The 14,233-nt window shown below is 42.9% G+C and overlaps 1 protein-coding gene across 1 annotated transcript in view; it reads right to left on the bottom strand.

Annotated features, from left to right (window-relative positions):
- LOC144890814 (NT-3 growth factor receptor-like) overlaps window positions 1-12,702 on the bottom strand; it is a 104,449-nt gene extending 91,747 nt beyond the window's left edge. The window contains exons 1-5 of the mRNA XM_078772655.1: window positions 12,376-12,702; window positions 12,028-12,102; window positions 11,845-11,916; window positions 11,595-11,663; window positions 8,561-8,691 (exon numbers count right to left, since the gene is read on the bottom strand). Of these exons, the coding sequence (XP_078628781.1) occupies window positions 8,561-8,691; window positions 11,595-11,663; window positions 11,845-11,916; window positions 12,028-12,102; window positions 12,376-12,551 (523 nt within the window). The 5' untranslated portion in view covers window positions 12,552-12,702. The remainder of the gene's footprint in view (window positions 1-8,560; window positions 8,692-11,594; window positions 11,664-11,844; window positions 11,917-12,027; window positions 12,103-12,375) is intronic.
- Between the last annotated feature and the right edge of the window lie 1,531 nt (window positions 12,703-14,233).

Genomic DNA, 14,233 nt, shown 5'->3' with positions numbered 1-14,233 from the left:
GCTTTCCTGCGCGTTTGTGTACGCGATGGCGATTTCTTTACCAAACTCCGGAAGCCGTTCGCTTTGGACCGAACCATTTCATGTAAATAGAGGGGGGGGTTCTGTGGTCGTTGCGAATGGACCAAACCATTCATGTAAATAGAGGGGGGGGATTGTCACTGTACTCGCAAGCCGTTCGCCGTTCGCTTTGGCGTTGCGAGCGAATGGACCAAACCATTTCATGTAAATAGAGGGGGGGGATATAATTTTAGATAGATATATAGTACGGGCATATATATAGTACGGGCATGCCCTAGTATAGATAAATGACTGTACCCGAGTTGCCGTTTTGTTATGGTTTAAACCAATCATAATTCAAACAATTATTTTGCACAAATGTATTTGTAATATACGTGATATCACATTTTATAAACAATTGAGGTTGAAAACTTAAGTTGGAAAAAAAAAGTTCCCCAAAAAATTCCCCCCCAAAAAAAAAAACATTGGAATTTTTTTTTATTTTTAATACCCTTAGGACATACCGACGGGAGAGATATGTGCATACCAGAAGTTTGGTACGATTTCACAAAAGTTTGAGAAAGTAGTTCAGTGACAACACAACACAGGACAGGACAGACGCTGCACAAATATATATATATATATAGATATATACTGTATATATATAACGCCGTTCTCTCTCTCTCTCTCTCCCTCTCTCTCTCTCTTTCTCTCTCTCTCTCTGGTTTTCTGTCTGTCTTTCTTTGTTCCTTATGCACAGCCACATCTTTTAAGTTACAAACTCCAAACTTGGGGTACAAATACAGCTTTGTGTGGGGAGTAACATAGACTATGTGGCCATGGCCTTACGTGGGGGATGTGAGGGCATAAATTCTGTATGTACAGTACATGTGTACCGTGTAGCACCACCCAGTGGTGGTGGCACAGGGTATTACAATTTCTGTTTTACCTCCGCAACGCTGAGGTTAAAGCACTCTTTGCACAAGTATATTTGTCCTCCTCCCCTTTTCCATCCCCCTCCACAAAACGATATATATACGGTATATCTCTCCCCTCCCTCTCCCCTCTCCCCTTCCCACCTCCCCTCCCCCTTGCCCATTCTACTCCACCTTTCCACCTCCTCACACCCCTCCCCCATCCCTCACCCAAACTCCCCTTCGCCTCTCCCTCCCCCAACTCTCTCCCCTTCGCCTCTCCCACCCCCAACTCTCTCCCCTTCGCCTCTCCCTCCCCCAACTCTCTCCCCTTTGCCTCTCCCTCCCCCAACTCTCTCACCTTCCGCCTCTCCCTCCCCCAACTCTCTCCCCTTCGCCTCTCCCTCCCCCAACTCTCTCCGCTTCCCCTCTCCCTTCCTCCTTCCCCCTCCCCTCCCACACTCCCACCCCCTCCCTGGGCAACGCCGGGTAGTTCAGCATTTAGTTAAGATAAGCAGAAGGCATTTGTCAGGTACAAAATAACAGCACTGGAATCAGACTCGTATAAGTATCGGTGTAAATAGAGGCTAATAACTTGTAAAGTCAAAAGAGAATATGAGAAGGATATGGCCAATAATATTAAACACTAGCGGGGTCACCCGTGGGAATCCCACGGGCATGGATGTGTGTGACATTTCGACATATTGAGTTCGATGCTGCGCCTGCACATTCAGTTATATAAAATGGTTACTGGCAATTGATCACATCCACAAATGATGTAATCCACACAATTTATGTACTTTACATAACGTTGATAGGAATACATGCCCGTGTAGATGGGAAATACAGTTTGTTTGAAATAAATCACAAATATCAGAAGAAAGTTTTAAAATTTAGAACTATTCTCACTCAGAGTTAAACATCACCGTAATATTATGCGGTTGCTTCAACGTTTTCGGTGAATTATATGTCATTCCCATCTACACGGGCATGTATTCCTATTAACGTTATGTAAAGTACATAAATTGTGTGGATTACATCATTTGTGGATGTGATCAATTGCCAGTAACCATTTTATATAACTGAATGTGCAGGCGCAGCATCTAACTCAATATGTCGAAATGTCACACACATCCATGCCCGTGGGATTCCCACCCATGGGAATCCCACGGGCATGGATGTGTGTGACGAATTTTAAATATATCTCGACTGTTATTTTAGGCGGTGTATTTTCGTTTATCATCATGGCGCGATTTTAAAAAATATATCTCTGCATTTTCCTCTCCAATACCTCCTCACACTTTACACACACACCGGCCCATGTTTACATACACACACACACACACACACACACACACACACACACACACATATACACCCACACACAGATACACATACACACACACGTACATCGACACACATGCACACACACACACACACGTACAGACACATATACACATATGCACATATGCAAATATGTATACACATATGTATCCACATATATGCACATTATACACATATATACATCTACACACACACACACACACACACACACACACACACACACACACACACACACACACACACACACACACACACAAAAACAGACACACACACACACGTACAGACACATATACACACATACACACACACAGACATATATATACACATACAACAACAACATGCATTTTAAGGCCATTTTCCCTGCTAGAACGGGGGTTAGCCTACATACACATACACACACACATATGCATGCGCACACGTACACACACACACGTACACATGTCCCACATGTATATATCCCACATCCCACATGTATATACATGTTTAAAGTGAACGTGCCCTTCCCCCCTCCCCCGCCCGGCACGCTGGGTAATTCTGCTGGTAACTAATAAAATAAAAACGAAGAAATATCTCTCGGTTTCATGAAACTCGGTGGAATTGGATGAAATTAGCTCGGTGAATTCACTCGGTGTATTCGGTTCGGCTCAGTTCACTCGGTTTAAAGAAAAAGCGATAATGTCGACATGTTGCTGTCTGTGTCATGTTGGGCGGTGTATGATACTTGTTGGCTGTTGGGCGGTGTTGGGCGGTGATATGGTGTATTTTTAAAATATATCTCTGCATTTTCCCGCGTTGCTGACACCAAGTCGTTCTTCATCGACTGTGTCATTCATTTTGGAAATGGAAGTTTCCACGCAACGCATGAATTGTCACGAGTCAAGAGGAAGTGTCTCGTCATCATCAAATGACAAATATATTACATTGTGAAATTAAAGATTTCAAATAAACCTATTTAAAGTGTATGCGCAAACAACTAATAAATAAAGAAACGAAGAAATATCTCTCGGTAATTTCCTGAACCATATTTTACTTCCGGCTAATAATGTTGAATGAAATAAAAACGAAGAAATATATGTCGTTTTGTGACGACTGTCATCAAAAGTAAACGGTGAATTCACTCGGTTTATTCGGTTCGGCTCGGTTCACTCGTTTTAAAGAAAAAGCGATAATGTCGACATGTTGCCGTCTGTCATGTTGGGCGGTGTATGATACATGTTGGGCGGTGTATGATACATATTGGGCGGGTTGTTGGCGGTTGGGCGGTGGGCGGTGATATGGTGTATTTTTTAAAATATATCTCTGCATTTTCCCGCGTTGCTAACACCGAGTCCAAAACCATCGATAAAAATGAATTCAGATGGTGAGTTAGATTGGAGATAAAGGCGTGAGAGAGACTCAATGGCCTTGAAGTTACAGGCCTTTGAGAATTAATTTCGTTCTATAAACGGCAACTTTCATCGGATTTTCTTCCCGTTTTTTTTCAACCGAGTCTAAAACTATGTTAGCGACTGTGAAAAATGAAATGATATATCGAATTTGATTTTAAATAAAACTGGGAGAGAGAGCAAGACACCACGGGCCTACAAAACAGGCCTCAAAGCTATGCGAGTTAATAAAATGGTGGATATTTGTTTATATGAAGCGAAGCCTCTCCCAGAATGGGTGGAGCTATGGGTGGAGCTACTCTGCAAACCGAGTAAGCCACACCCCAGACAGACGCCCAACAGACAGACAGACAGAATCATCTACGGCTATTATAATATAGATAACAAGGCATTCTTTAAATACATATGGGGTAAAGAACAGCTTAAAACGAGTGTGGGCTGATGGATGCATAACACCGGGTGATTGGTTAGTGATGATAGTGAAATGGAAAGCTTGTTAAATTGGTATTTTACTTCAACATTTACAAAAGAACAGTTAGGAGATTTACGAATATTTTGAATATTTATCAAGGAGGTGAGGAAGGGCATTTAGAGGTGATCCAGGTCACAGTGGGGGAGGTAAAGAAGAAGTTAAAAAAGGTAAGAGTAGATAAAGCTCCAGGAATGGATGCATCCAAGAGTATTGAGGGAGATTGTGGAGCAGATAAAGTTGGTGTTATGTCCACATATCCTTGCTATAATTCAAGGATCGATGTTTGGTTGTTTGTGGTTGCATGTTTGTCGCGTTACTCCTCCTACAGTTCTGGCCCGATTACATCCAGACTTGCTGTGTAGGATCAGCATGGCCCCAATTAGTGAAGAGGGGTGTTTTCATATTTGCCGCTCGTCTTGGGGGTGGGGGGAGGTTTTGCAAATTCTCCATTTAAATGTGTATTGTGTAGCGCCACCTCCAGGTGAGACAGAGTACTATAAGTCCCACCCTTTACAGTACAGTATACCTGTCCCCACGTGTTCCAGGAGAGTGAGGTGTTTTGAATTATAAGCAGTCGGCATGGTTTTGCTTCATGCACGTAACCCGGGATATATATATATACATACATACCCGGGTTGTGCATACACCACCCAAATAAAGGTATATGTCATAAGAGCATGTTGTGTGCAAGGTTTTTAGCGAAGGCACGGGCTTGTGGAGTGAATGGTCAGGTGGCTAACTGGATTGGAAACTGAATTAGTACAACAACATGCATTTTAAGGCCATTTTCCCTGCTAGAGCGGGGGTTAGCCTTGCGGTCCCCATGACAATCTTCTCCATTTTGCCCTATTTTCTGCATCTCTCCTTGTTAACCCCCTTGCCCGCATTTCTTCTTCCACCACCTTTAGCCAAGTCTTTCTCGGTCTTCCACGTCCTCTACTTCCTTCTACATTAATTTCCATCACTCTTCTCCACCAGTCACTTTCATCCTTCCTCAACACACGACCAAACCATCTCAACCTGTTCCTCTTCACAGCATCAATCACAGGCAATATTCCCATCATCTTTCGCAATTCATCATTTGTCTTCCTCTCTCTCAACGATACTCCGCACATCCATCGAACCATTCGCATCTCCACCCTTTCCAGCCTTCGTTGCTGCTCTACGTTCATTACCCATGTCTCGCGTCCATAAATCATAACACTTCACACACATGCAGCATACACCTTTCCCTTCAGCTTCAACGGCACTCCCCTCCTCATTAGCACGCCATTCAGTTCCCGAAACGTCTTCCATGCACATCTCACTCGAGCAACCGTTGCCGAGTCTGATCCACCTTCTCCATTCAGCATGTCTCCGAGGTAGCAAAATGTTTTCACACCTTCCAGCTTCACGCCGTCTCCAAGATCCAACTCAACATTTCCGCCATCTGCAGCTCCCTCTGTGCACACCTTACATTTGAATGTAGCTGCCACACTGGTAAATGACCCTCTCAGACCACTACATTTTTGATGAACCCACTCAGCGCACATTGTACATTGAATGGAGTTCACTCCGACACCCTTCCTGCACACAGCACACGGCCACTTCCCAGTTCTTTCCACCTCACCACATGCTTTACCACTTGCCATCACCTTCGTCTTTCCGATATTCACCTTCAGACCTTTTGTCTCCATACATTCCTTCCACTTGTTCATCTTTTCCTTCAGTCCATCCATACTTTCCGCAATCAACACCAGATCATCTGCATACAACAACTCCCACGGTAAACCCTCCTTTACGTTCTGAGCCAGCACCTCCATCACAGCTACAAATAGTAGTGGACTTAGTACCGACCCCTGATGCACTCCCACCTTCACCTCAAACTCTCCACTGTTCCCGTCCTTCGTCCTTACAGCTGTGCGCGCTCTTTTGTACATTGCCATCACTACTCTGATCAACTTTTCCTCCACTCCTAACTTCCTCAATGCCCATGTCAATACTTTGCGTGGAACCCTATTGAATGCTTTCTCCAGATCAACAAACCCAAAAAACAACTTCTTCCTCTTCTCCAAATTATTTACGTAACTGTATTTACGTAACTGAAACTGAATTAGTGATAGGAAGTAAATAGTAGCTGTGAGTGGTAGGATGTCTGGCTGGGTGAATGTAAGTAGTGGGGTGTCCTCAACGATCAGTACTTGGACCATTATTATTCATAATTACGTAAATAATTTGGACATTGGGGTTATGAGTTGGCTTTGATTTTGCAGATGACACAAATTTTGGATGTAAGGTGGATAGAAGAGAAGGGCAGTGATCATATCCAGGATGTCTCGATACTTTAATAGATTGGGCAAAAGATTGGCAGATACAGTTTAACATATAGAAATATAAGTTGCTGGGGATGCGTAAGAACAATGAAAATAGAGATTACATGATGCAATTTTGGTCACCACATCTCAGGAAGGACATCACTGACAATCTCGAGGTGGTAGTAGATATGGGGGGTAAACAGATAGCACAATGCCAGGCAGCTATAAGTAAAGCAAACAGGGTTTTAAGTTGTATTTGGTTAGGGCTAAATTATGAATCCAAAGCGGTTGCGTTAACACTGTATAATAATTTATGAGGCCCCATCTAGGATATTGTGTTCAGTTTTGGTCACCACATCTCAGGAAGGACATCACTGACATATGGAGGGCTCAGAGTAGAGCTTCTAGATTGATTCTGGGCCTAGCTAGTCTAAGCTATGAGGAGTGGCTGAAGAAGACAGGACTTTATATATTTGAAAGGAGGTGGTTACGAGCGTATTGATCGAGATGTTTAAGATAATGATAGGACCAGGGGCCATGGCCTGAGACTAAAGAAGAGGAGAGTTAGGGCAGTGGTATAACGCATGCAAATGTCTCCCTGGAAAGGTAGTAGCAGCAGAAATATTCGATAAGATTAAATTGGAATTTGTTAGGTATCTAGAACCATTGGAGATAGAGGTGTGCATGGACATTGGCAGGACATGTCGGTAGTTTGCGTGTGGATGGATAATTGTGTACATGGTTTGTGATTGTGACGTCTGTGAGAGGGTCTTGTCAGCAGGTGAATGTCCGGTTGGGGTGTGTGCATTCCTCACCGTACAACTGCCTCCGTGCACCACAATTTATTTTTCTAGTGGTAATAAGTGAGTCAGCATTAATTTGAATTTTATTTGCATACTAGCAGGAAGGGGGTTGGGGGAGGTGAAAGGGGAGAGGGAGGGGAAATATATACTACACATACATCTTTTGGGGGGGGGGGCTTTGACAGGCCCCTCCGTTTTGGGGGAAGGAGGGGAAGGGGGGGGGGGAAGGAATGAATGAAGGAATGATCGTTTTAAAGCCCTCCTGGCCTCCCAGACACCTGCATAAGGCCACGGCCACATAGCCTATGTTACCCCCCAGACAAAGTTGTATTAGTTTGTTCCCCGAGTAAAGAATAAAAGTGTTTATAGCTGGAGTACCGGGCGTTGCTCAAGCGAAAAATAAATATTAACACATTTGAAATTAGGGCAAATATAATGTAAAAGTAATTACATCCAAATCAGAATAAATCACAAATGTCAAATCATATTTTTACCTTTTCGTTGAATATATGCTGGTGAATGTGCCATTGATCACGTTTCTGAATTAACTATGATGACCTTTAGGAAGAAGAAGAAGAAAAAGAAGGCTTACCACCAACTCCGACCGCTTCCGAAATTGTTTTATTATTTGTGTTCAAATGTCTGGTAATTGTTTTGTATTTATTTATGTGAATGTGGACTTGTATATAACTGTCATTAATCAAAAAGGTTTAGGCACTATAGAGCACCAGTTAAAAAAAATAAAAATAAAAACGAACTTTTTTAAAAAACATATTTTTTGCCTAAAACATTCCCAAGCACATACTGATAAACCTCTGAAAGTTTGACGAAGATCCGTTCAGCCATCTCTGATAAAAATTGTGACACACACACAGACCAACGGCTCTCTTAATATAGTAAATGTAATCACCTCCCACCGCTCAACAGTGAAATGAAGTCTATAGGTAGACTGATTTATTTACTTTGGTGTTGGTGTAGCACAGGCATGATGGACCGAATGGCATCCTCTTGCGTCAAAGTTCCTTGTTGTTACTTGTGTTCATAAAATTGTGAAATTCCAGTAACACAATGACTGTTGGTTTGTTATCATGATTTTGCACAAATATACACATGCTACACCTTATGCACCTAGCGGCACAGGAACGTACAGATAGGCATAGAAGGATAGACACAAAAATAAATAAATAAAATATATAATTAATGCATTTAATGGAGTGCAGGGGTAAAACGGTAATGGTACAATTTCCCACATTTGATGTCTTGAAGAAGAGTCATTGGTGAGCTAGCTTGGACAAAGGCCGCATGGTAAAGGTGAGCTGCAGTGTGTGCATTTGGGGTGTGGGTCTCATACCGCAGTGAGAAGTACCATTGTCCGCGAGACAGGGAATGCCATGCGAGCTGTTCACACCATCAGGCCCTTCGAGCAACTGGGCGAGCCAAAGCAGCTCGCAGGAGCAGTTCCATGGGTTTCCGGAGAGATCTCTGGGTTATGCGGAACAAGCCGAGAGGAAAGTAAACGAGACAGTCAACCGAGAGTACTCATTGCTACTTTGTCAAATATTAAAGACAATATAAGAACCTGATTGGGACATTCTGCTTTTTAAAATTGTTTTGATGAACAAAGTGCCAGAGTATGAAAGAATAATATTTTAGTGAAGGTTAATTAAAGGTTGATATTAAATTTATATTGATAATAATTGATAATAATTAAAGGTTGATTTTTAGCTCTTACACGAGCCTTGCTTGATCTTGTATACAAAAAAAAAAAAAGTTCATAAGTGCAAGACTGGGGGAGCAGACAGGAGGTTCAGTGGAGGAAAGGTACGTACGGAGAAGGGTGTAGTGAAACTAAATGTACGTACGACTTGTATGCATTGGGGGAAAAAATGTGTGTGGGAGATATTGCTACATTCGGAAGAAAAAGTACTCCATGTTGAATTCTAATACTTTACATACACTAACTTACCAAAAATCACGGGACACTGACTGCATACCCATAATCAGCTGTGAGAGAGTGGGCACCTTCATCAGGATGATTTCAACCATCCTACTCATCTTCTTCTTCTTTTTGTATACTAAGTCGAGGCGTTTGCGAGGTGTCGAAACAGGTGTTTCCGAGAGATACCTTCAACTACACATTCATTGTTCAAGTCTGATGTCAGGGTCTTTGAGATGTGTTGGAATGCCACTTCATATGGGCTTGAAAACAGCAATCGGAAAGTCGGAAATTAATTAATGGTCATATTGGATGGGGAATTGGTGCGGCATTGCATCACCAGCCAATCAAAAACTGGAAACTGATCTTATAAGGAAGATGAAGATTTTGTTAGTGTGAAAATGCCTTTTAACAGATATTAAATGTTTGGTGCATTGTAAACCAGGACGGCACTCGGTAGAGTGTATACCTCCGCCAGGTGACCAGTTTACTTTTTGTATCGCACTGGTCGGCCGGATCTGGACCTGAACCAAAATCGAGTTGGCTTGTTCTTGTCACTTACCTAACTCGTCCACCAAGTTTAGTCATATGTCGTCCACAACCTTTTGAAATATCATGTTATATATAGTTTTTGGTCTTCTTCATCACATCACATCACTCAATGTTGAAGAATTACTTGAAAAAAAAATTAAATTCTTGTATCCGGATTCGGATTTCACTAAAATCAAATCAATTCGTCCTTGTCACACTACCGACATGTCCACCAAATTTCGTCCGAATCCATCCACAACTTTTTGAGATATCGTGCTATATATTGTTTTTCCCCCTATCTCTCAATGGTGAAGAATCACTTTTTAAAATTCTCAGATCCAGATCCAAAAATGGATCTTCACCAACATTTCATCCTTGTAGCACTCCCAACATGTCCACCAAATTTCGTCCGAATCCATCCACAACTTTTTGAGATATCGTGCTATATATTGTTTTCCCCCCTATTCCCAAGCTGTGAAATGGACATGGTGAAAAATCACTTTTTAAAAATTTCAGATACAGATCGGAATATGTATCTTCACCAACATTCCGTCCTTGTAGCACTCCCAACATGTCCACCAAATTTCGTCCGAATCCATCCACAACTTTTTGAGATATCGTGCTATATGTTGTTTTTTTCCCCCTATCTCTCAATGGTGAAGAATCACTTTTTAAAATTTTCAGATCCAGATCGGAATATGGATCTTCACCAACATTCCGTCCTTGGAGCACTCCAAACATGTCCACCAAATTTCGTCCGAATCTGACCACAACTTTTTGAGATATCGTGCTATATATTGTCCCCCCCCCCCCCCATCTCTCAATGGTGAAGAATCACTTTAAAAAAAATTCAGATCGAGATCCGAATATGGATCTTCACCAGCATTTCATCCTTGTAGCACTCCCAGCATGTCCACCAAATTTCGTCCGAATATGTCCACAACCTTTTGAGATATCGTGCTATATATTGTTTTCCGCCCTATTCCCAAGCAGTGAAATGCACATGGTGAAGAATCACTTTTTAAAAATTTCAGATCTAGATTAGAATATGGATCTTCACCAACATTCCGTCCTTGTAGCACTCCCAACATGTCCACCAAATTTCGTCCGAATCCATCCACAACTTTTTGAGATATCGTGCTATATATTGTTTTTTCCCCCTATCTCTCAATGGTGAAGAATCACTTTAAAAAAAATTCAGATCCAGATCCGAATATGGATCTTGAGCAACATTTCGTCCTTGTAGCACTCCCAACATGTCCACCAAATTTCGTCCGAATATGTCCACAACTTTTTGAGATGCCGTGCTATATATTGTTTCTCTCCCCCCCCCCCCCCCTATCTCTCAATGGTGAAGAATCACTTTTAAAATTTTCAGATCCAGATCCAGATTTAAATACTTACCAAAATTGAATCTATTCTTCCTTGTAGCACTCCTGGCCTGTCCACCAAGTTTTGTTTGAATCTGTCGACGACTTTTTGAGATATCGTGCTATATATCAATTTTGGCGCGATCTCTCAACGGTGAAGAATCACTTTAGAAATTCTCTGATCCGGATCCGAATCTTCACCAAAATCGAATTATTTCGTCCTTGCCACATACCCAACCCGTCCACTAAATTTCGTACGAATTTGTCCACAACGTTTTGAGATATCTTGTTCACAATCAAACAGACAAACAGACAGCAGCGAAAACACAACTCCATCTACCTTCAGTGGTGGAGGTAATAAAATGCATTGTCAATAGGATATACCTGCATCCCATGACTTTTGGTTTGCAAGGTAGTGTGTGCTAGAGCTGGAGGACAAAATACCATGCAGTGCAATTCTTCAGTGATCTTATTACTTATTCATTTCCAAAGGAGTATCTTTGTTCCAAGGAGGAACATCCCATTCCTGCAGTGCGAGAAGAACTCACAGTTGAAGAAGCTTCAACTTGATAAACGTCTCCCACTCCATGCTGGGCAGCAGGTTATTCGAGAGATCTCTGCAAACACCGGATGAGGGTATACGCGTCATTTAATCAGTAGTGAGGTCACATTTCGGCTTTTTGTATAATTTTACACCGTGCATGGTATTCGTATAATACAGTGCAGGTTTGAGCCTGGCAATTGAAATTTTAAAATTAATTTATCAGCGCAAGCAGGTACAGGTGAGCGAGTACTCACAGGTGCGTCAGCAGCGGGTTGTGCTGGAAAGCGAATGCTGAGACGAGAGAAAGGCTGGTGTTTGTGATTGTCCTGAAAAGGGATGATAAAATGAAAAAGTATTGAAAATGTTGATAGACAAGAATTATTTATTTATTTTTCCCGATTTTAGGAATCACGAGGGTGTTTGGGAATCAAACGTACAGGTTCTGCAGTCGTGGAAAGGGCGCCAGGTCGTGGTCTCCAAGATGGCGTGGGGCCGCCTGGTTTTCAATGACTCTGTAAGGACCAAGGTCTCGCACGATGAGTCCCCGGAGTTCGATACGGACATATTTATAACAGCAAAACGCATTTACAAACGAAAACGCATTTACAAACGGAAACGCTGTCCGAGTGATGAACGGTATCTGTTGCCGGATAAAATGCGCAATGCACTCTGCGCGCAAAAAGCGCATTCTCAGCACTCACCTGGAGACTACAAAACGACATCCGAAAGAGATCGAGGGGGTGAACGCACATTGAAAATGGACACGGATTACATCGGCTACTTACATGGTGCTGAGCTCGGATGCTTCGTCCGCACCGAGGGAGAGCACCCCGGACACCCCGGACCCAGAACAAACGACCCGGTCGAGGCCGCAGTTGCACCCCGCTGGACATGGCGCGCCTGGGTCTGCGAGCAGGCAAGCCAAAGTGGAAAAGACGATTTGAAACCTGCGAGAGATCATGCTGAAGAACGAGCCGGCTCTGCTGCGGCTGCGAAGCGGAGCCGAAATGGAGGCGGAGGTGGAGCGGAGCGACGAGGGGGAAGAGCGGCGGGTCGGCGCCAAGCTGGAGGCAGAGCGCGCATGTCCCGGTGCCGGTGCGCGTCCTCACTGTGCGCAGCGCGAGCGCGGGGTCGCTCGTGCGAGCAGCTCGAGGGGCGGGAGGAGTATCGGGCCGAGGGTGGACACGAGGGGAGGGTAGGGCTGAGCTTTGCGTTCAGAGAGACCCAAACGCTTGGGTTAAAGCTACGGGTGGAGGCAGAATGCGCAATGTCAGAAATAACATAAACGGGTCCAAAACGCAAACGTTACGTCACATAATTAATAATAATTCGACACATTTGAATATCTCGATATTCCACCAATTTGTTATGCAGTATAACTAAGGAAGCACGAAATTATACCTTTTGATTGTTTCACCAATGACAGCGAAAGATAACTATTATAGAAAGTTGTTTAAAAGTTTGGCCAACTTGTACATCAACACTTCGCAATGTATCATCATCATCATCATCATCATCATCATCCTCATAATCATCATCATCATCATCATCATCGGTAATGCTGCACCAAATCTCATCCACCACTCATCGTGGAACAAAAAATCATGTTTTATTCCTGGTTTCAATATAACTCAAATTGTCGTGGAATCTCTTATTATAAATCATGGAATTATATGATGAGAGACCTGATTCCATCCACAGCCACGACAAACTCTTCTCTTCAAAGTGGAAACTTTCAAGTCCCATCACCACCTACCCTCTTCCTATTGACAAAACTATGCACTCTATGGTTATGATCTATAAATATTTCACCGTTTCTCCCCCGCAACCCTCCTCCATTACATCCCCTGTGGGATAAAATAGCAAACACTCTTAGAGGGAGGGATCATATCCCAGTTTGGAAACATGTGGTCCAATTCTGATATCTCTGTCAGGAGCATCAGGCTGTTGGAGACCTGTTTCAAAAGTTCATTGTGTTTTAGCTCTTTCACGAACCTCGATCTTGTATACAAAAATAAATAAATAAGTAAACCAGCACGTTATTGCTCCCGCAATTCTTTCAGCCCTCCCTACCTTGGATACAAGCCCGCATTAATAATCAGAGTTATCTGATTCATGGAGTCAAGGATCATAAAACAATCAGTCGCATCATTAAATCCCAAAAATGTCAAGCAAGGACAAAACCGATATCTACCATATAAAACACAATGTGTGTGTGTGTGTGTGTGTGTGTGTGTGTGTGTGTGTGTGTGTGTGTGTGTGTGTGTGTGTGTGTGTGTGTCTGTGTGTGTGTCTGTCCCCCTTCATAAGGCTAGGTTTTAAAGGCTTTGAGTAGTGCTTTAGGAGGGATTTGAGTGGGGAAGTTTAAGGAGCAATCTTTGAACATGACTGTGTGTCCACCGGTTAAAAGACCCAAAAGACCCCAAAGACCCAATGGACCCCAAACACTCAAAATACCCAAAGACCCAAAATACCCTGTAGACTGTTAAAGACACAAAAGATAATGAAGACCTAGAAGACCCCAAGGACTCTGAAGACCCAAAATACTCCGAAGAACTAAAATACCTTGAAGACCCAAAATACCCCAAAGACCCAAAGGACCCCAAAGACCCAAAAGACTGAAAAGACCCTGGAGACCCAAAA

Source organism: Myxine glutinosa, chromosome 2 (genome assembly GCF_964187855.1).
Source record: "Myxine glutinosa chromosome 2, kmMyxGlut1.1, whole genome shotgun sequence".
NCBI lineage: Eukaryota > Metazoa > Chordata > Myxini > Myxiniformes > Myxinidae > Myxine > Myxine glutinosa.
This window is presented reverse-complemented; position numbering and strand designations above follow the sequence as displayed.